The sequence below is a fragment of the Python bivittatus genome, unplaced genomic scaffold (genome assembly GCF_059951505.1).
Source record: "Python bivittatus isolate LINGU-HERP-01145 unplaced genomic scaffold, Pbiv_v1 ctg000330_np1212, whole genome shotgun sequence".
NCBI classification, from domain to species: Eukaryota; Metazoa; Chordata; class Lepidosauria; order Squamata; family Pythonidae; genus Python; species Python bivittatus.
In genome coordinates, this window is record NW_028277058.1 from 48,446,625 (window position 1) to 48,468,479 (window position 21,855).

A 21,855-nucleotide genomic window follows, 5' to 3' on the forward strand; every position below is an offset into this window, starting at 1 on the left:
CGGTCCTGGTTTCCCCTACCCCGCACAGCGCGGGCCCTCGGGAAGGACGGAGGGGCGGTCTTTCTCAGGCAACGGGCGGAGCCTGTCTGCCCCCGCCCCCGCTTGTGCGTGACGTGAGGAAACGAGGCTGGCGCCAGCCGCCTTTCCTGCGTGTGTAGGCTTTGCGTGTGTGTACATGCAAGCTAGGGAGCGAGAGGCGAGGAAGGCGCGCGCGTGCGGAGGAGTCTCCCGCGAGGCTCGCCGAAGCCCAGCGCAGCAGGCGGGTGCCGGGGTCCGGCCGCGGGGCATGGAGAGCCTGCTGGAGAACCCGGTGCGCGCCGTGCTCTACCTGAAGGAGCTCACCGCCATCGTCCAGAACCAGCAGAGCCTCATCCACACCCAGCGCCAGCGCATCGACGAGCTGGAGAAGCGCCTGGACGAGCTGAGCACCGAGAACCGCAGCCTCCGCGAGCAGTACGCGCTCCCGGCCAGAGCCCAGCCGCTGCTGCAGCCGAGGGTTCCCCCTGCCTCCTCGCCGTGCCGAGCTCCGCCTCAGGGCCAGCAGCCGGCGGCGGCGGCGGCGGCGGCGGCGGCTGAGCAGGAGGAGTTTCAGCACCACCAACAGCTCCCGGCGCTACAGCCACCGCGGCAGCAGCCGCCGCCGCCGCCGCCGCCTCCCAGCAGCAGCAAGCAGGCTCAGGCCGGCCCCAGCGGCTCCCGGACGCCGATCTCACACCAGCACCCTCCCCTCCAGCCCCACCAGCACCACCACGAGGACAGCCGGGAAAAGAGCTGTTGCCCTGCCCTCCTTCAGCACAAAAGCCCCCCGGCCCTCGGCAAAGGCGTGTTGGTCAGGAGACTAGAGTAAGTCGGCGGGGGCAGGGGCGGGGGCGGGGGGAGGCCTGGAGGAGGCGGCTGGGGTGACCAGACCCCCCCCCCCCATAAATAAATAAATAAAACGGACCCGAAGTATCCTTCTGGGAGCAAAGATTGGTCCTTCCCCCTCCCGTCCGGTGCAACCACCCGCTGCAATCGAGTGGGCGGGTGGGGAATCCCTTCCCGGGTGAATTTTACAGTTTCCATAGGATCACGGAGGAGCAAAGGCTGCCCAGCCACAGGGGTATCGCCTTGCTGATTCCAAACTGGCTTTCCTGTTACTGCCCGATGTCTGGAACGCACACTTTTGCAAAAATCGCCACCCACTCACTCGCCGGGTCTTCTTTTGAAAGCATGCCGTGGTGGTGGTTTTTTCACACACCCCCCCCCCCGCCCCCCGCTATATTTTAGGTTGTATGTTTGTGATGGAAACCCAGAAGCAAAGACAAATCTGAATGAAGGAGAGAACCAGCTGAGCTGTGCGCTTTCTTTTGTACGTCTCTCTGTGTGTAATGCAAAATCTCTTATTACACAACTAGGGTTTCCCCTTCCATTAAGGTGGTATGGACACATTATAGATGCCATTCAACTGAACCTTATTTTTATGTTTTTGGGAAGATGCAGGTTTGCTTTGTCGGCAGGTTTATGCTATGCATTGATGACTTCCAGCTGCTAAAGAATCAAATAATCCGTTTTAAAGGTTTCTTTTTGGCAGAGAAAGCATGGTTTTCTGAAGTGTGATATGTGGAAGCATCGCTATATTGCAACAGATGCCCTAAAATAGTAGCAGATATTTTTCAGATATAAATTGCATTTAAATTAGCTAATCACTTAGTCAATGGAGCAAGCTAATATTATCTACCTGTCTCTCCGAGATGTTTTCAGGCAGCAATATTGCAATATTTTATATGTTTGTGTGTGTGTGTGTGTGTGTGTGTGTGTGTGCAGGAAGTTAAAATAAGTACAATGATAGATAAGAATAAGGCTTAGCTATGGGTACTTCACAGTGTAAAAGTAAAGTTTAAAATTTGGAATCTATCCTTCATCTTTGATTTTTAATAGTACAGATGAAAACTGAAGCTATCATTACCACTAATGATAAGTATTTATTGCTTGGTTTTAGTTTAAAAAGCAGATGGTCTCCTGAAAGAAGGGCTGTATTTTTAGCTGGCTGCAACAGAACTAGGAATTGTGCATTTTGGAGAGGTAAACCCCTTTCTCTCTGAATCAGACAATATAACACATGGTGGTCGTTTTATTTTCCTGAATGTAAAATGTATATTTTCCTAGCAGCATATAATCAGAATTGTTAAAGTTTTGCATATTAAACTCATAATGCAAATGCTTTTTGGGTAACAATTATTTGTATTACTGGGCCCATTTGTCCTCCCAAAGATGCTGTAAAAGCTCTTCTGTATTCAGCTGTTGTACATTCAAAGTCTGAAAATGGAATTCATGGTGCTGTATCAGTGTAAGAGCTAAAGAGGAATTTTAGAAGTCTGCTAAATCAACAAAAACAAATCTTAGTTTATTTATGTAATGAAAAAAGTGTTACAAAGATAGTATTGCCAAGATTTTCTTTTCATCTCATTCTCATTTCTCACATATGTTGCTAGATTGAACATGCATTTGCTTTAAATACATTAGTCTGAAGATCTTTTTCCTGTTATAGACATTCAGATTCATTTATTTTTCAAACACTGAAGAAAGGAAAATATTTAGAGTAGTTCTCATCTAAATGCACACTCAGGGAATAGGTTAGGATTATGGTCTTTGGTATCCCGGAGGACAACATAGAGCTCTATGTCCTCAGCAAGGTTAAATTAACCTCCTGTTTTATTCTGTAGGTTTGCCAATGCAATTTTTAAAACTAAAAATGCAGTATACACCATGCCTAGCAGGTCAGCTCTCCAGAATATGCCTTGTGTCTATAGATATGACAAGAACTACATTTCGGACACTGGAGCATATGTGGCAATGTTGGAGCTGCAACGTAGTATTTTCTACAGTAATTTTGGGGAAAGGATCATTGTGTTTGGAAGCCAAAGGACTCTATCATCTTAACATCTTTAAAACATCTCTGTCATGTTGGAACCCCCAAATGTTGCTGTGGTGACTTATGAAAATTCTACGACTGATCCCAAACTCTGTTTGAGGGGAGTGATAATCAAGATAGAAAACCACAATGTTCAAATGGCAGCCATGCAAGCTCTTATAACATGTGACTGTCATTTGAGATCGGAAGAGGTCTGAAGTGAGATGCCTCTTCCTTTCAAAAGACTAAGTGTGAATTGCACTGCTTTGCAAATACATCCTTTGGTAAAAACCAGACAAAGAGCAGAAGCAGGAGACTGCTAATTCCTGGAATTTATACACATGTTCTCAACTCAAGAGTCACTCAAAAGCCCCTCTTTATTATGATATGATATGAGGCCAGTTGAATTACAGAGCTGAGAAAGATGCTGTTTTGGACCTCGGAAGAGCTGGATTAAATCTGCTCTGTGTATTCCCTGGGTTTCTCATTTCATCTGCTAAAGATCAGGGAAATTTGCACTTTCTGGCAAAAGCTGTATGAAGATTAAGCGTTTTTTGAGACCTGGAAGCCTGATAGAAAGGCATCGCGTTAGCTTTGTATGCAATTAACCAGTGAATACTCTTGCAGAATAGTGTTTTTACATGGTTCCTGGTGAGGCTTGTTCAGGAGAATGTCCAGATAGCTTGTGTCTTAGACTGTATTCTCTTAACCACTTGAACCAAATTCTTTTTTGAATAAAGCTGGGGGAGAACTCCCTTGATTTCAACTGGGTTTGTTTCCTATCAAATGGTTTGGGGTGAGGGATTAGCAAATCCATTTATTGGTTACACTGTGTGTGTACAGTGGCAATACTGGGTTTAATCAAGGTGACCCAGGGTTATTCTTGACATGCATCCTACCCACTTCATATCTTACCAAACTTTTAGAAACAGCGTTATTCTGTCTGCGGTGTAGAGAAAGTAATTTCAAACTGGAGTTAAATCTTTTTTGGGGGGTTCTTCTTGTAGTATATGGACACCCAAAGCGGCTGACCAGGTTATGCATGTCATGAAAACAGGGCAGAGTATATAATAGCAGAATATGTTGAAAGACATTATCAGCATAGACAGAGAGTAGCTTCTCTATCCCAGTTCTATGGTGCAACAAATTCATACTCAACTAGAGAGCAATCCTCCTTTGCTACTGCATGCTTTCTAAAGACAGTAAAAATGGCCTTTGATATTGTTTTCCAAGGACAGAATTAGCTTGACTGTTCTAAAAACGGTGGCTCTTTCCCACAACGTGCTTAACATCATCAAGCCACTATTCCAGATAAATCTCCAGCAATAGTTCTAGCAGCATACAGGCACACTAACTGGGTCAAAAATCATCATCTGAGAAATAGCGTCTCCATTCAGTTTCTCCAGGAAGTGCCTAACATCTTTGAGCATTTGTAGCAAGGAAATACTGTCAAGGCTTCATTACATCACTACCTTCTTCTCCATTAGCCAGAGAAGCACATAACTGTAACATGAGGCAAGAGAAACATTTTTTAAAAAAGCATATGGTATGCTTTTAAAAAATAAAAGAGCAAGCAGGTCATAGTTTTTTAATGACTACATTAGCAAGCTCCTTGTATTCATAAATGATAGATAGATAGATGGACAGACAGACTACTGCGATTTGAGGATGTAATTAAAGTAAGGAAATAAGTAAAGATCCCCACCCATGCCTAGTCATTAGCAAAGATTAGTCTTTGGAGACTAGTGAGTACATTTGAAAAGTTGAGTTTTGCCATGGGTACTTTCACAAATGGTTGCAATGATAGTCATGGACAGACACAAAATTCCCATTTTCCAGAAGGCAAATCAAGCTCGGGGCTACAGCTCCCCACCATCTTATCTTCTAAGAATATCTTTGGGGTATGTATGTGGCCCACAGGTTTCGTTAGAGCTACTGGTTATTTCTAAGGTTGGTGCATTGGTTTACAGCATGCTGGCATCCCATTCCTTTTATACTTAAATTAATCTAAAAAAAACAAAAAAAAACTAGATAAGACAAGGACTTTGGAGAACATCAAATATCATTTTGGCAAGCATATTGTTGCCATCAGGACTACATTAGGGTTTTCTGAAAGAGGCTCCTCCTTGTGGTGTAGGGTCCTACTTATGAGTACACTATTCCTTGGTTGCATACAATGTTTCTGTTCCTGAATTCCTAGTCACTGGCACTTTCAAACCTGTGGATGTCTGAGCTCACCTTCCAAATCAGGTAACTGAACCTAAGTTTGCATCACCATAGCTTCTGGACACTTAATTGGCTGAGAAAGACCAAATCCATGGCTGGTGACCAGGCTCTTCTTAAAAAAAAAGGCCTTTTCCAGGAGAGATATATTGACCCAGTGGATTATCACTTAGTTTATACTGGGGATGCCAAGGTTGAATCTGAACCCTGGATAAGGAGAGATAAATATGAAGCTGTATATACAATACAGGTAGTCCTCACTTAACAACCATTTGTTTAGTGACTGTTTGAAGTTACAGTGGTGCTGAACAAAGAGACTTACAACTGGTCCTTGCACTTACAACTGTTGTAGCACCCCCACGGTCATGTGATTGCGATTCAGGTGCTTGACAACCAACTTGCACTTATGATGGTTGCAGTGTCCTGGGGTCATGTGATCATCCTTTGCAACCTTCCCAGCCAGCTTCCGGCAAGCAAAATCAATGGGGAACCACGTGATTCACGTAATGACCACATGATTCACTTAATGGCTGCAGTGATTCACTTAATGACCACTGCAAAAAAGGTCAGAAAATCAGGTGTGACTCACTTAACAACTGCCCTGCTTAACAATGAATTTTCCAGTCCCTATTGCGGTCGTTAAGCGAGGACTACCTGTATTTATGTTTCCGACTAAACATCTGGTTTAACTCTAAATTCACATCCCTAAACTGAAGGTAACCCATATACATGCAATTACGCTGGTATACCTTTAAGCCATATTATACTTATTTCTCAAGGGCTGCTCCATTATAGACATGTAGTTTAAATGATCTTTCCCAAGTGACAGTGATGTTCATTCAGAGATATTGTTCCTGTGAAACATCATGTACAGTGATGTTATGTACAGTAATGTTCCTAATAATCCTCCCAAGGTAGTTTTCCTTCAGTCCCAGCATGCATTTCTAACATTATGGTAATTACGACTCGCTGTTCTCTGTCAAGAAACAGACCAGTTATGAAGAGAATTGTTCGTTATTGCAAAACAACGAATTTTCTTTATTGCAAGAAAATGGTTGAGGGCAAATATGGATGGAAGAATAGGTGGAGGAAAGATGTGGGCATAATAATTTTGCTATAGAATTTGGTTATTTTCTGGCATCCTTCTTTCTCTCTAACTGTTTGTATTAAAGATTTGAAATGCCACCCCCACCCTTTAAAAAAAGGTAAATTGTTCTGGAATATTTAAGTTCTATTCACTAACTCCTTTCCATAAAAGATTTCCATATTTATATACAGCAGACACAGACACAAAATTGATTGGACAAAAACCTCTTGCAAGTATCAGCGTCAAAATATTGCCAGGTGCATTGAGCATAATTTCTGCCCCCATACTAATTTGGGAGTAAGCTTAGCCATCTCTTTTCCCTTTCTTATTGCATTTTTGCTGTTCCCTCAAGGCCTTATTTATGATAGAATTGCACCAAAGGAAGAATTAAGCTCTGTGGCCTGCAATTTGGTCTGTTCCAGATGTGATGGGCTATCACTCCTGGTTTCTGGATAGTGTATGATGGGAGTTGATTGGGAGATACAGAATCGTAACTAGAGTGGAACCACTTAAGAAAGGTTCATCAAACCCTATAACTGAATGTAAATCAGCGCCACTGTGGTTTCCTGCATATACAGGCAGATTACTGAATTATGTGCAGAAGCCAAAGTCCATAGAATGCAATCATTCATAGACAGCTTGGTGTGACTCTGAATGTGAGGCATAAAATATAACAATATTATAATTGTTTTGCTTGTGAATGGCCTACTATGGTCAGTGCAAATAGAGACTGTTAGTCTGAATTATTTAAAATCCCCCTCTGGTTCAAATAATGATTGAGGAAGGAGAAGACTCTGTTCATCTCATGTAACAGAAATGGCAGTGTCACCCTACCAACATCAAAGCAGATCAGTGAGGCCTGGTTGTCACAACTTGTCATCTCTGTGTGCAATATTTGTGGGTACTAAGATGGAAAAAACCAACAAACCAAAAAACCTTCCCATAACTTATGTCTAGACAAGTGTTGAAAGTGGTTCTTCTAAACCCAAATACTTCTAAAAATACACATTTGGAAGATTTTGAATGAGGGAGCAGACTGAAAGATGGCACACATTAGAGAAGAAAAATCCTACTGGGGAAAAGATTAAACATTGCTTTTTTAGATTAAAATGATTCCCATTTTATTCATTTGTGCATAGCATGCTGTTTGCCCCTCAGCTGTTGAGGTTGCTATATCCTTACTTATTTATGACTTGCATATATTTAGGATGTCAACAAAAAAACTAGATGTGTGAACCATGTGGTCTTTTGCTAAGGGTTGAGGCTATTATACTCTGTTTTTGTTCAATAAACCAATTATGTAAGTTTCAGATCAAAAGATTGCATTGCAGGAGGTTCTGTTTTCCTGTATTAACTCCATGCATTTGTTCTTTCCAGAATGGATTTTCTCTGAGATAAAATCATTACACAACCCCATGCCACTACTTTCTGTAGGCACCAAGAATAAATATTATGGGTTATTAGTCATGTTAAAATAATGTTTGCTATATCTATTCATTGCACCAGCAAAATACAAATACAGATACAGGTAGTCCTCGCTTAATGACCACAATAGGGACTGGAAAATTCATTGTTAAGTGGGGTGGTTGTTAAGTGAGTTGTGCCCAATTTTACGGCCTTTTTTTACAGTGGTCATTAAGCAAATCATGGCCGTTAAGTGAATCATGTGGTCTTTAAGCGAATCACACAGTTCCCCCTTGATTTTGCTTGCCAGAAGCCGGCTGGGAAGGTCACAAATGGTGTTCACGTGATTCCAGGATGCTGCAATCGTCTTAATATGAGCTGGTTGCCAAGCACCTGGATCATGATTACATGACCGGGGTGTGTGTGTGTGTGCGACATTGTAGGTGCGAGGACTAGTTGTAAGTCCCTTTGTTTAGCACCATTGTAACTTCGAATGGTCACTAAACAAATGGTTGTTAAGTGAGGACTACCTGTAGGCAATGATAATTGTTTCTCAGAACCTCTAGTAGTTTGAGTGAAAGAGGGATAGAAATGACTAAATGGGAATAAAGAAAGCAAACTGAATTTCTTCAAATAGAATCTTTTTTGGAAATTTATTCTTTGGCCTCACTCAATAACATTGTCCTGAAAAGAATGGCAGCAATGCAAGTTATAAAATAAATGTAATTTATCACCACGATAGCTTCCTATATTTGCTTGTGTGGTGATATTCTTGCTTTATGGTCCTGTCATAGAGTCCTAAGTATGGAAACATGTCTTTCTTTCGAGATGTGAAATTTCAACCACTGACACAACTTAAATGGAAATTTAACTCTGGAGCAGGATAGTTGGCAAAAGATTGTTTCAGCACCATGGACAGCAGCACAGATCCAGTTGCTCACAAAAACTGGGTGTTGCAGCTGTGGCACAGGGGCTATTTTTTTCATTACTTTACTCTATAATGCAAATGTTTTAAAGGCTACTGTAGTACTACCAAGACCAGCCATACAAGACATATCAACTACTCTTATAATACTAACGTTCATCTATAGTTCTGAAATAAGTACTTGAAAACAGGCAAATGTTGATCAATGTTTCCATTCCATTCCATTCCATACCATACATTATGAGTGTGAGATTCTAAATTCAAAACTTAATAATAATAAAAAAAGAAATGAAATCTAAGCCTTCTATATTATCCTCTGATAATTTTTGCAGGTGATGAATATGAACTCTCAAATAAAATAACCTGTCAAACACTAATCAATCATCCTTCAAATGTTGTCAAGTATTAGTATGACATACCAAATATTAAATAAATTATGAATTAATGTTACATGTCAGTCATTAAATGAGGCTTACCATTACCAAATATTGAAGTAAAACATTATTAAATATCAGGACTTCATGTTTTAAATTTGCATTGGAAAGAATTAAGAATTTGTTTTCTCTAAGCCCTAATCAAACTTTCTTTAGTCTTATTTAACAGTATCAACTTTTTATCTATTTGTCTTTTAATTGACATTTCTAATATGTTTTTGAGAATGTGAGTTTGCAGAATGTGTGTTACATATAATGTCTATCTATTAAGTAGTTGAATTTATTTAATATTTGAATCAGTCATCTGGATAAATACAGCAGCTATAGAGTGATTGGCTTCTCAGACTAGGACTGACAAATCCCCATTCAGCTAGGTATTTCATTGAATCCCTCTGCAGAAGTATTGGATGCAAATGCTCATAATACCCATGCTGGGGGATGTTAGGAATGGAATTCCAGCACATGTGGAAAGAGTAGGTTGGAAAAAGAAAGCAGATTGGGGAAAGTTGTCCTAATATGTCTCATGGAGCTGTTGTGAGGATGGCTTACTCATAGAAAGAATCAGGTAAGCTACTTTAAAGTTCCTTGGAGGAAGAATGGGATATATAAATGTAGTAAATACATTGTACTCTTAACTAACATCATAGTGAAAACAAACAGATACATGGAAATAGCTGGGCTTGTGCCACATGAAATGGTGTCAGAGCCTGGGAAATATGTTTTGGTGAAGAGAGATGAGTAGACCACAGCATGGATGCTGTGAGAAAAACCAGGCACTGGAACAATGAATCACAGGCCAAAAAATGATCTTGCTGTGAAATTCTAACTGAGATGGCAAGACTGGACAGCAGGAGACCTGAAATCATAGCCAAAGACACTGCATCTTAGTGCAGGCAATTGTGTTATCTGACATTGCTTAGAAATATTGCTCTAATAAAGCAAATACAAGGACTTTGCTAATGCACTCAGTGTTATACTTCTGAGGCCAACAGGACATTGCAGAATTGTCAGATTGATCTTAGTAGCAATGCTTACTATTCTGAATCATAATCCCTATAACTCTTCTAATAATCTTCTATCTGGTCTGTGCATACACCCCAAAGAGAAGATAGGATACTAAGATGGTAGAGAACTGTAATACAGCAAACTGCATGTGAAGGTGTTGACCACTTCTTGAGATAAATTTAGGGTTAGAGTAACCAAAGGTGTTAGCTCAACTATCTCCCTGCTGTGTTACTTTTCTGTTTGGGGACAGTTTCTCCCACTCTCTAGAGATACTCTGTCATCCTCCAAAATAAAAGTGGGTTCCTAACAGTAGAAGACGATTCAGTGTATGTATGTGAATATGGCAATTGTGTGAATATTTGCACTCTACTACATAGGAAGCTTCTGAGGTCTGCATGTGGACTGCAAACCACGCATAATGTATAGGAATACATTAAAAAATGTGATGTTCCACCTAGAGCAGTGCTTCCCAAACCTGGATAAATTATTCCAAATTGGGTAAAAGTGGTTTTTCTTTGGGTAACAACACACAAACCCATTACCCAATCAACAGCAACATTTAAATTGACTTAAAGATTGCCATGTGTACTAAAATATATTCAAAAATCTCCCAAAATGTTCCTGTTAAGGTGAAAATTGATGAAATTACCAATGGTAATTTGTTGAAATGACATAAAGTTCATTCAATTATGTTGTTTTTATAATACAGGTAGTCCTTGAGTTACAATCATTTGTTTAGCGACTGTTTGAAGTTATGACGGTGCTGAAGGAAGGGACTTATGACTGGTACTTGAAGTTCTGTCTGTTGTAGCACCCCTGTGGTCAGGTGAACCAAATTCAGGTGCTTGGCAACCAGCTCACACTTATGACTGGTTGCAACATCCCACATTCACATGGTCACCATTTGAAACCTTCCCTGCCAGCTTCTGACAAACAAAGCTAATGGGGAAGCTGGCAAGGGAGATTGCAAGTCACTTGGGTAAGTTTTCCCCACCCACCCCAGCCTTTCTTTGCTTGCACATCTATCAGGTTTTGGATAATGAAGGAAAAAGTTTGGGAAGCACTGACCTAGAGAATTTATGACTCAATCAATTCTACCACTGTATTTGGACACTTTGGTGTCTTTAATGCTGACAGTGACACACTTACCACCATAGAGATGGTAGAGTCTGAATGTGGGACTTTCTTTATTCAAAATGTAAGCTATTGCCTTTTGGAAGCTAGTATAAATCTAATTAGTTTGGCTAATTCATTAAGATAATGCAGATTTATGTTTATTTACTCATGTTTGCTTTTCTATTTTATTTTGTTAGGCTTGGAGAGGGACAAGGAATTAAATGTAGTATTGATGCACAGGGCCAACCCCAAATCATTTGTAACCTATGGTAGAGCAGAGAATGGCATCTGTCCCCCAGTCAAGGGGCATAGTAACCAAGGCCAGCTAAGCTATTCTGTTAGCTGGGGTACAAAATCACTCACTTTTCTGGGAGTAAAAATACAATGCATTCGGTGTAAATTTATCTCATTTAATTTCAGTGGGCATATTCTAAATGTAGAGTCTTTGGTGTTCTCTGAGCTTGGTTGTTTGCTTGCAGACATTTCGTTACCCAACTAGGTAACATCATCAGTGCTTGTGAGTGTGGGGTTGCTCCCTGTTTATATAGAGTAGCTTGCCCTGCCAGTTTTGGTGGGGTTGTGGTTTTCTCCTTGATAGTTCCTTGATTAAGGTATTGTTTCCTGCTTGATTGTTTGCCTGGTATTAATCCCTGCTTATCTGGGTCCTGGCTTCTGGAGAGGATGTGTTCTGGTCTTTTTGTTTCCTTCTTAGCCTTTTTATTGTCTCTTTTGAATGGTGTGTAAATATAGTTTATTTCTGTGTCTATTGATGGCTGATTTGTCTGAATGCCAAGCTTCCAGGAATTCCCTAGCATTTTTAGATTTAGCTTGGTCTAGGATGCTCACAGTTTCTCAGTTGAAACTATGGTTGAGTCAGTCCATGTGTTGTGAGATTAAGGGATTTTCATCGTGTCTTCTGATTGCTAGTTGGTGTTCATGGATGAGCTCTGCTAGTCTTCTGCCTGTCTGTCCTACATAGTGTCTGTCACAGTCCTTACACTATATGTTGTAGATGACTCTCTTGATTGTTTGCCTGGTGTTAATCCCTGCTTATCTGAGTGTTGGCTGCTGGGGAAGATGTGTTCTGTCTTTTTGTTTCCTTCTTAGCTTTTTTATTGTCTTTTTTGAGGCAATCAAGCAGAAAACAATACTCTAATCAAAGAGAAAACCACACCCCCACCAAAACTGGCAGGGTGAGCTGCTGTATATAAACAGGGAGAAAACCCCACACTCAGTTGCACGGATGATTTTACCTAGTTGGATAATGAAACATCTACAAGCAAACAACCAAGCTCAGAGAGCACCAAGGACTCCACAGTTCAACCCTGAGCTACATATATTCTCTTCTATCAGAATATTCTAAGTGTGTTTAAACCTGAATTCAATCTAATAATAATATATTCACATTTAATTCATTGTTACTTTTCATGGCACCAAAAATCACCTCATCCTCTATCTCTGCCTGAAACTAGAGCTGACCCTATCTTTCTTGGCTGTTACTAAAAACACAGTTTGGTTCTTTTCCATTCAAGGCCACCTTCATGCTTGATATGAAAACACTGGGATTTTCTGATTCATAAATTCTGAATCAAATGTTAATTTCTTGCACTGTTAATCTGTGGAGTAATGGAATAGATACAACCTTGTTTATGACCAGCTGAAAATACATTTTCTCGGAAGGATAATTTTGGTAAGCAATTATTGGCATTGCTAGTCTAATCTTCATGGTAAAAACAATACTTAATTCTTTCATGGCAGTGCTGCACTGTAGGTGGGTGTGAAGCAAGAGCCCAGAAGAAGCCTGGAAGTAAATGTTAGGAAGCACACACTAAAATTAGAGTGTATACTGTTGTTCCTCATGCAAGGCCCACACTGACCTGGAAGTCTTTATAGTTCTTTCAGGTTTCTAATAGTCAGTGGCCTATTCAGTGTGCTTGACTCATGAAGAAAGAATGAGAACATCTGTGGTTCCCAAGTTTTGCTTCTGCCAATTTCTTGATAACCGAAGAAGAATTCTCCAGTTTCTTGATGACCAAGGAAGAGTAAGAATTCTCCTTGCAGTTTTATACCCAGCTGAGCTCTTAGTTTACTATACGATACAATATGATTCTCCTTTATAAAGGTCTTTTCCCAGATTACAAATAATAATTAAAAAAGAAAGAAAATTAGTTGCTAGAGAAAATCTGTTACCCAAGAAATCACCATATAACAACAAAATAACACAATAAGCCAGAGCTTTGTGCAGCTGTATGGGTCAGTAAAGATATTTGGCAACCTGAATATAAGGAAAAGATTAGTGTCCCTTAAAAGTTGATGTACATAAAATTTATTTGCACAACCTTCACATTTCAAAATAATTGGGGAGAGCAAAATGTGTCTTGGGATATCATAAAAAGGACACCATAGGAAAACTTGGGCAGGAGTTTCTGTCTCCCTAGAGCAGTTGGCTGGGAAATTCTGGGAGCTGAAGTCCACCCACCTGCAAGTTGCCAAGATTGAGAAACACTGCCCTAGAGGCAGAAGGACCAAAACTCTGAGGATAAGGAAGGAATTTATCCAGCAGCTGTGCAGAAGGAAGAAGTTAAAACAGCTCTAGAAAAAAATCCACCTGCTCTTAGCTTGTAAAATGAACCTAAGAGCCCATAGTTAATCATTTTTGATACTAGACCTCTTACTTTAAAAACTCTTTACTTGTTTAGGTATATCCCTAAGATTTTTTAAAAAATGTATATACATCTTTAAAAGGTGATAAGTGCATGTTTGAAACCATGAAATGTTATGAAGGTATAATTACTGGTTATTGGGGTATAATAATTTACTGGATACTGACATTTGGAATAGTTCCTTATTGAGTATGAATTTAGTGGAAAATCCACATTTCTTGCTGTGAAATGCATGCAACAGTCAAAGTCAGGGATAGGTAATGTATTGCCCTGCAAATGTTCTCAACAAACTCAGTACCTCTGATCCTTGGTCTTTCCGGATGGGGCTTATAGGAATTGGAATCCACACCCTCAGGAGGGTACCAAATGCTAACTTCCAGTCTCTGTAATCAGGTGCTAAAATTGAGTGTTGGAGAGTCAGGCCATACATACACACACACAATATAAATGCAACCACTTATGATAAGCAATAATTCACACACCATATCAGGCATTATTTAATATCCAGATGTGTACTTCTACATGGGATGTGCTGAGAATTACCATTTCGCAAAGTTGCTTATTTTTTATTTGGTAGTTAATTAACATTAATCTTGGGCCTACCACTAATTGACTTGAGGCTGATTGGAAGAACTCTGATCCTATAATAATATTAATTTTTCAAGGAATATGAAAGATCACAAGTTACTCTTGACTTATTGATTGGATTCTCTCCTCCTTGCATAATCTCTTGTTTTGCTATCTCTGCTTTTGTTGCTGTTGTTCAATTTCCCTGGTTATTTTCTCTTTTTCTTTCTCATTGTAGTTTTCCTTCCTGTCTTTTCCTTCTCCGCATTCATTGATGGGCTTATTTCTTGTTTTATCTCCTCCCAGAATACGTCTTTTATTTTCCTTTTGGCAGGAAAACTATGAGAAAGAGCAGAAAGGAATGTTTTCAGTGCAACAGATGGGAAAAATTACTTGATTTGTTATAAAATTATCTCCATTCTGTTATCTTTACTTAGGCCACAGCTGGAGAAGAATAGGAAAGATAAATAAAGAAAATAGAAAGAGAGAAGACATGACAGTTTTGTAAGCTATAGGAAGGATGTGTCAGTTGTCTTTATTATATACCACCCAGCACAGTGATGATTAGTTGCTAAATAACTAAAGGGATGCTGATTGACAACCAGGAGTTTATTATCAAATATGGGTTAGGGCTGGCTTTGTGCCACATAGAGTCCACTCCCCTCCTCCCCTCCCCTCCTCCCCTCCCCTCCCCTCCCCCTCCCCCTCCCCTCCCCTCCCCTCTCCTCTCCTCTCCTCTCCTCTCCTCTCCTCTCCTCTCCCCTTCCTCTCCTCTCCTCTCCTCTCCTCTCCTCTCCTCTCCTCTCCTCTCCTCTCCTCTCCTCTCCTCTCCTCTCCTCTCCCCTCCCCTCCCCTTCCCCTTCTCCTCTCCTCTCCTCTCCTCTCCTCTCCTCTCCTCTCCTCTCCTCTCCTCTCCTCTCCTCTCCTCTCCTCTCCTCTCCTCTCCTCTCCTCTCCTTCCCCCTCCTCTCCTCTCCTCTCCTCTCCTCTCCTCTCCTCTCCTCTCCTCTCCTCTCCTCTCCTCTCCTCAATACATGTCTGTTTCCCCAAAGAATATAAACACTGATAACAGGGTAACAGAATATGCAATAACTGCTAAGTTAGTTTGAAATCAATAGCTTGGACCAAAGTACCACAATCTAGGACTGCGCTTCTTTTTTAACAATAATGGTTGGAAAAGGGCTTCACGGCTGCATGCAGCACTGGGGTCTTGGGTTATCCTGGATGTCAGGTTACCCATATGCCCATGATATATATGAGAATAGAGTGTGTCAAGGGGAAGGCACTCTGTGCATAATGCTGCATGCTTTGCAAATTCCCAGGTTAGTTGCTGTAAACTTGAGCTCAGGTTAAGTGAAAGCAAAAAGACATTCTTAAATTTAACCTTGCACATACATTCCTGAATACTTATGCCCTAACATCCCCCTGTTCTTGCTTTGGGAAAGCAAAGTCTTTGTCTGTTGTAGTGCACGGCTTAATTGATTCAGCATGGCGACTGTGGTTTTCAATAATAGGTTGATTGCTTTGCCCCTTCTCTTTGAGGCACAACATCACTGCTGTGAAAGATTTTATTCACTAATTGTGATTTGCAGTGACCAGTTATTAACACTTAGGGGCAAGGTTCTCTTTTATACTTCAGGATTCTAATGAGGCTAAACACAACTTTGCCTATTAGTTTCATTAAGCGCAAGTCACATGGGCAGCATTTCACTTTGAGCTGAAGATCTGCAGTCTACTCTCACACTGATGGCAAATGCTTTTGCAGTGCAGATTCAGGTACTCCTTATTCCATTGCAGCATCTGCAGCGCTGGACTCTTTTCAGCTGAATTGCAGACCCAGTTCATTCGTGGAAATGAAACAATGATCTGAATGGACTTTGCGTTCCTTCACATTACCCACCGGATAGCTTTTCCTCTATAAGAAGTTACCTGAAGGACCGCCTCGCCCCCACGATTTCAACCCGTCCCACCCGATCTCACAGAGAGGGCATGCTCCAGACCCCCTCAGTAAAAGAACTCCGATTAGCGGGGTCCAGAAGGCGGGCCTTCTCTGCTGTAGCCCCCGCCCTTTGGAACATCTTGCCCCGGAGGTGAGACAGGCCCCCTCACTCCAGGCCTTTCGGAGGGATATGAAGACTTGGCTCTGCCATCTGGCCTGGGGCGGGGTGGGAGGATGTCAGAAATGGGGTTGGCTAACCCCTTAGCAGCCTGGTGTGGCCTCTATTGGCCTCTTGGATCTTTTAATCTCTTTTCTATTTCTGTAAGCGTGGTTCTTTTTATAACTTTTAATCATGTATTTATGATTTTAATTTGATGTAAGCCACCCAGAGTCCTCCATTGTGGGGAGATGGGCGGGGACAAGTCCACTAAATAAATAAATAAATAAATAAATTTGCAGAAACAGGTACTGGATTGGGATATGCAGCAATGTCCACGGGGATTAATATTCCATCATTGTCCCCCAACCTGGTGCCCTTCGGATGTGTTGGGACTGCTGTTTTGGAATTCTACTCCAGAATGGCCAACCACAGCTAAGAGGAATTCTGGCAGCTTCACTCCCAGTTCGCCTAGAGCAATGTCCCTCAACCTCAGCCACTTTAAGATGTGTGGACTTCAACTCCCAGAATTCCCCAGCCAGCCTTGCTGGGAGTTGAAGTCCACACATCTTAAAGTGGCTGAGGTTGAGAAACACTGATCTGGAGGGCACCTGGTTGGAGAAGACTGACATTGAAAATAACATTGCACTGTCTGGCGGAGACTATTCAGTCCACTTGGTCTTACTGAAAATTAGATTGATCTTTTTTACCTTATTTATAAAGGAAATATTCTTTGCACCGTCCCTGTGCATAGTGGTATAAAAACCACCTACCACGCCAGCTTCCCTAGAGAACTTACAGTCTAAAACTCAGCCCAGAGGAGACCACAAAAAGAAAGAAAAAAAAAGGGGGGGGAGAGAGAGAGGGAGGGAGGGAGGGAGAGAGAGACAGACAGACAGACAAAGGGGTAGGCAGAGAAAAAAATGCTTTTTTGGTTGAATAACAAGGATGGAGAGCCAAAGAAAACATGTATGCAATTAGTCCCAAACCAGTTTGGGAGTGGTATGGAAAGGGAAAGAGTAGTTCCAGTCCAGATTAAGCTCAACTCTTAAGAACTGCTATTTTCTCTGGGATGTATAGGGGGAGATCTAATAACTATGATAAGGGTAAAGTCTGAATTGCTTCTCATTGTCCCAGTGTAGATTGGTGTCTCTTGTAGCTGCTATTTAGTAAATGAAAAATAAGCATCCATGAGCCAGTTGGGTGCTTAAGTCCACCTCTTCTGTAATGCATATGTACACACAATGCTACTTATGGCAGTCTTTTCAGCCTCCTGCCCAAGAAGCCTGTTTGGAGCTCAGGTGGGTAGGAAGTAAGTCAGAGACTGTGCTGCTGGCATCTGTGTGGTTATGCCTCTTCCTTTATTTTTCTGCTATAGGCTGAGGGATAGGTGACACGAAGGCTCTCCTGGCTGAAGTAGTCTTCCTTTTCCAGCTGACACTCAGTATCCTGGGGTTACTGTGCATCAGTCCTGCCTTACTGAATTGGTCTCATTTCAGTCATAGGTTCTTCTCCAAACTGTGGCATTTCCCTTCTGTTTTTCATGGCCCTGTTTTGATTCCAATCTTGTTGGCATTCATCCCCCTGAAGTCAGTACTAGGAGTGATGATTGAGGGTTAGCAGGCTATGAAGAGAGGATTGGGGAGATGGATTTCAAATCATTTCAGCGGGAATGCCTTTTCCTGTCATGTATTTAAAGGTATCCAGAGGAGGTTTCTGTGCTGTGATGGGTACAAGAAAGGGTAACCGATCCATTGAACTAAACCTTAAGGGGGTTAGCTTTAGTCCCAAACAGAACAATCTAGCATAGGGATAAATTATCTCTACTTGGTCAGTCTGGTCATGGGTACTCCATAAATAAACACATTGTCCTGACTGGTCTATATAGTCCTGTTGGAGAGAGAGAAAGAGAAAAAAAGTATATTTTGAAATCCATGTTTAGAGACCAAAAGCCACTGAATGCGCCTTCCTAGCATTTAACTCCAGGGCCTTTTCCTTCCATGTCTGCTGTTGCCTGATTGGCCAATGGCAAAGGGCCTGGTGATATGTAGCCTTGCCAGTAACCTCCTGGTGCAAGGGCTCATGGGGAACTGGACATTTCCTGGAGAAAGTGGGTGGGGAACTCTCCCAATGCTGATTTTTGACCCAGTTACTATGTGGTGGGTTGTCAGAGCCATCCATAAGAAGATGTGATTGGGATAAGCCATAGTTTTTAAAAGTGTGGGTCAGGACCTCCTGATGGAGATCTCCAGAGAGTGCCTTTCTGAGCAGGCTTATTAGTTTGATGCAAAGTATGCTGAATGCAAAGTGACACAATGGTTCCACCACCCTGTATGAAGCCTGAATGTTCTTTTTAGTTTTGGAACCCATCACGTTTGTTTTTCAAAGGAGGAATAACCCTTGTTGGTGTGCACAAGGCTTAAGTGCAAAGCTCTGACATTTACTCTGCAGACCCAGATTGAATTACAGCAGAAAGGAAGGGAGAAAGAGCTATGAGGAAGCAGAGAGGTGGAAATTGCAAGAGTGGGGGGAGGAATTTATAAGCACTGGGCTGGAAGAAAAAGAGCAAATGTGCTATGACTATTGTCTTAGTGTGGCTGAACTGGGAGAGAGAGCACCAAAAGTAAAATTAAAGCCTGCCAGTGTTGTGCAAGCTGCAGCATTTTAAGGGGAATTTAACGGAAAGTGATTAAAGTTAAGGACATTCTGTTTTCTTTTTTCCTCCACTTTTGCTATCTTCAAAATGAAACCCAGATTTCAGGTATTATGTAAAAGTAAGCAAATCTGTCTTTCACATGAAAAATATGGTTTAAATTTTATTGGTTTGGTGTTTTTTTTTTTGCTTATTTCCAATGAAATGGTTTTATTTTATGATGTAAGATTTAATCATTGCTTTATTGAAGTCTAATGATTAAAAGTAGATAATTAAAAGCAATACTTAAAATATAATTCCTAAAAGTAAGTGAAATGGCATATTTATTTCTTGCCCAATCCTAACTATAGGGAAATCCAAGTCTGAGAACTCCTTGTTTCAGAACAAGGATGTTGGCTAGGTTCCCAGAGCATGCTAGACTAGGCTAAATTTTATTTATTTATTTTACTCAATTTATATGGCCACCCATCTTACATAAACCACTCTGGATGGCTAACACAATAAAAACATCAATACAGTAAAGGATGCAATAAAGACAACACATCAAGCCAAGGAGAAATGGCCACCAAGGATAAACCAAGCAATAACAAATACATTCAACTCATGGGCTCAACCCCTTCCAAGCCCCATGCCTGAGAGAAAAGTAAGCCTTAAGGGCCTTACGAAAGGACAACAGGTTGGGGCTAATTTAATTTTGGGAGGAATGATGTTCCAGAGCGTAGACACTGCTACAGAAAAGGTCTGCTTCCTGGGTCCTGCCAGATGACACTCTTTAATCAACAGGACCTGAGCATGCCCCTTGTGCCAGATATGATGGGGTGAGTAGAAACAATTGGAGAGAGGTGGTTCCTCAAAAAACCAGCCCCATGCCATGAAGCACTTTATAGGTGATGCCTTGAATTGCACTGGGAAGCTTACTGGGAGCTAGCACAGTTCACTAAGCAAAGGTGTCACATGGGCATACCAAGATAGATCCAAAATAGCTTGCGTTGCTGCATTCTGGACCAATTGCAGTTTCCAGTTGTTCTTCAAGGGCAGCCCCATGTAGAATGCATTGCAGTAATCCACTTGGGAGGTGACCAGGTGTAGTGCTGCCTGATCCAGGAAAGAGTACATCTGGTACACAACATAGAGTTACACAAGAACACTCCTGGCCACAGCTGCCACCTCCTCCTTTACGGGAGCTGTGAGTCCAGGAGGTTCCCCAAACTGCATATTGGTTCCGTTTGGGGCAGTGCAATCCCATTTAGAACTAAAGATAGAAAATCACTGGATCCAAGAGGCCCCAAAACCCAGAGCCTTAGGTTAATTGAAGGCTGTCCTTCCCTATACAGCACTTACAGCCTCCAGACATGGGACAGAAGCTTCACATTATCACTTGGCCAGCCTGGCGTGGAGGTGTACAACTGGGTATAATCAGCATACTGATGATACCTCACCCTGTGCTATCAAATGACCTCACCCAGTGGCTTCATGTAGATGTTAACAAGATTGGGGAGAGTAAGGAGATAGTTGGGCCCTGAGGAACCCACAACACATGGGCTTTTTTCTCCCCTCCTATCAACACAGACTGGAACCAATCCCAAAGGAAGTGCCCCTAACTCCTAACCCCCATAGCTGGTCCAGAAAAATACCATTATCAATGGTATCAAAAAACACTGAGAGATCAAGGAGAGCCAGGATGGATGCACTGCCTCTATTTTGCTCCTGCCAGAGGTCATCCATAAACAAAATCAATGCTGTTTTAGTCCCATGCTTGGACCTGAAACCCAACTGAAAGGCCCAGTTTCACCCTGTTTCCTCCAGGGTTCTCTGAAGCTGCAGCGCAACTACATTCTCAAAAACCTTCCCTAAAATGGGAAGGTTGGAGACTGGATGGACATTGTCCAAAACAGAGGAGTCTAATTATGATTTCATGGGGGGGGGGGTGGACCACCACCTCCCTAAGCATCAGCTGGACCACGCTTCCTCTGAAGGATGCCTTCACTACTGCCAGAATCAAACTACACATTATCTCCTGGGAAATTTTTACTAACTAGCAGGGATATGGATTGAATATACAGGTGGTTGAGCTTACAGCTCCAAGAACCCTGCTCACTTCCTCAGGAGTAACAGGATGAAGCTCAGCCCAGATAACAAAGCTAGACTGATGTCAGGCCTAGCCCAAGGAACTCCAAGAGACCATGTAAATTCAGTCCAGCAATGTTTATTAGCTACAACCTCTAGCAAGAATCTTCCCAGACTGAAACCCCTGCTCCCAAGTAATGCCAGCCACAACATTGTGAATTCCTCAGGGAGGTGCCAGTTTCATCCTCTTGTATCTCCCACGCTCCTCAGGAGATGAAAGAAAATGTTTTTCTCCCTGAGCCTGGCCTTCATAATTCCATTCCATCACATCTGGGTTTCAGTAAACTCACTGGAACCTGCATCAAGACCAGAATCCAACTGGGAGTGAATCCAAGAGACTTAATCTGACAAATGCCCTGCATATTCTTCACAGTGGCCCTGTAAATGAGATGCTGGCTCCCCCTTCCACAGATGGGACGGGTCACTTGAAAGGGGGATGATGGACAACTCTCTATGGATTCAATAAAGGTGGAAAAATACTGGCACTTTGCCACCCTTACTGTCATGAAGTAGGCCCTAATAGTATTTCTAACTCGTATTCAGTTGAGTTTACTCCTTGTTGACCTCCACCAGCACTTTAAGCATCTCTTAGTCCATTTTATTTCCCTCAGTGCTGCTATAAACCAGGGGTTTACAAACCCCAGGTGGAGTTGGTTTAGTCTATTG

General features: G+C 41.8%; 1 protein-coding gene across 2 annotated transcripts in view; it reads left to right on the plus strand.

Moving 5' to 3' along the window:
* Window positions 1-286: 286 nt before the first annotated feature.
* Window positions 287-21,855, plus strand: part of IQSEC3 (IQ motif and Sec7 domain ArfGEF 3) — a 187,865-nt gene continuing 166,296 nt past the window's right edge. For both annotated transcript variants that reach the window (XM_088141557.1, XM_088141558.1), the window contains exon 1: window positions 287-843. In XM_088141557.1, coding sequence (XP_087997683.1) covers window positions 287-843 — 557 coding nt within the window. The remainder of the gene's footprint in view (window positions 844-21,855) is intronic.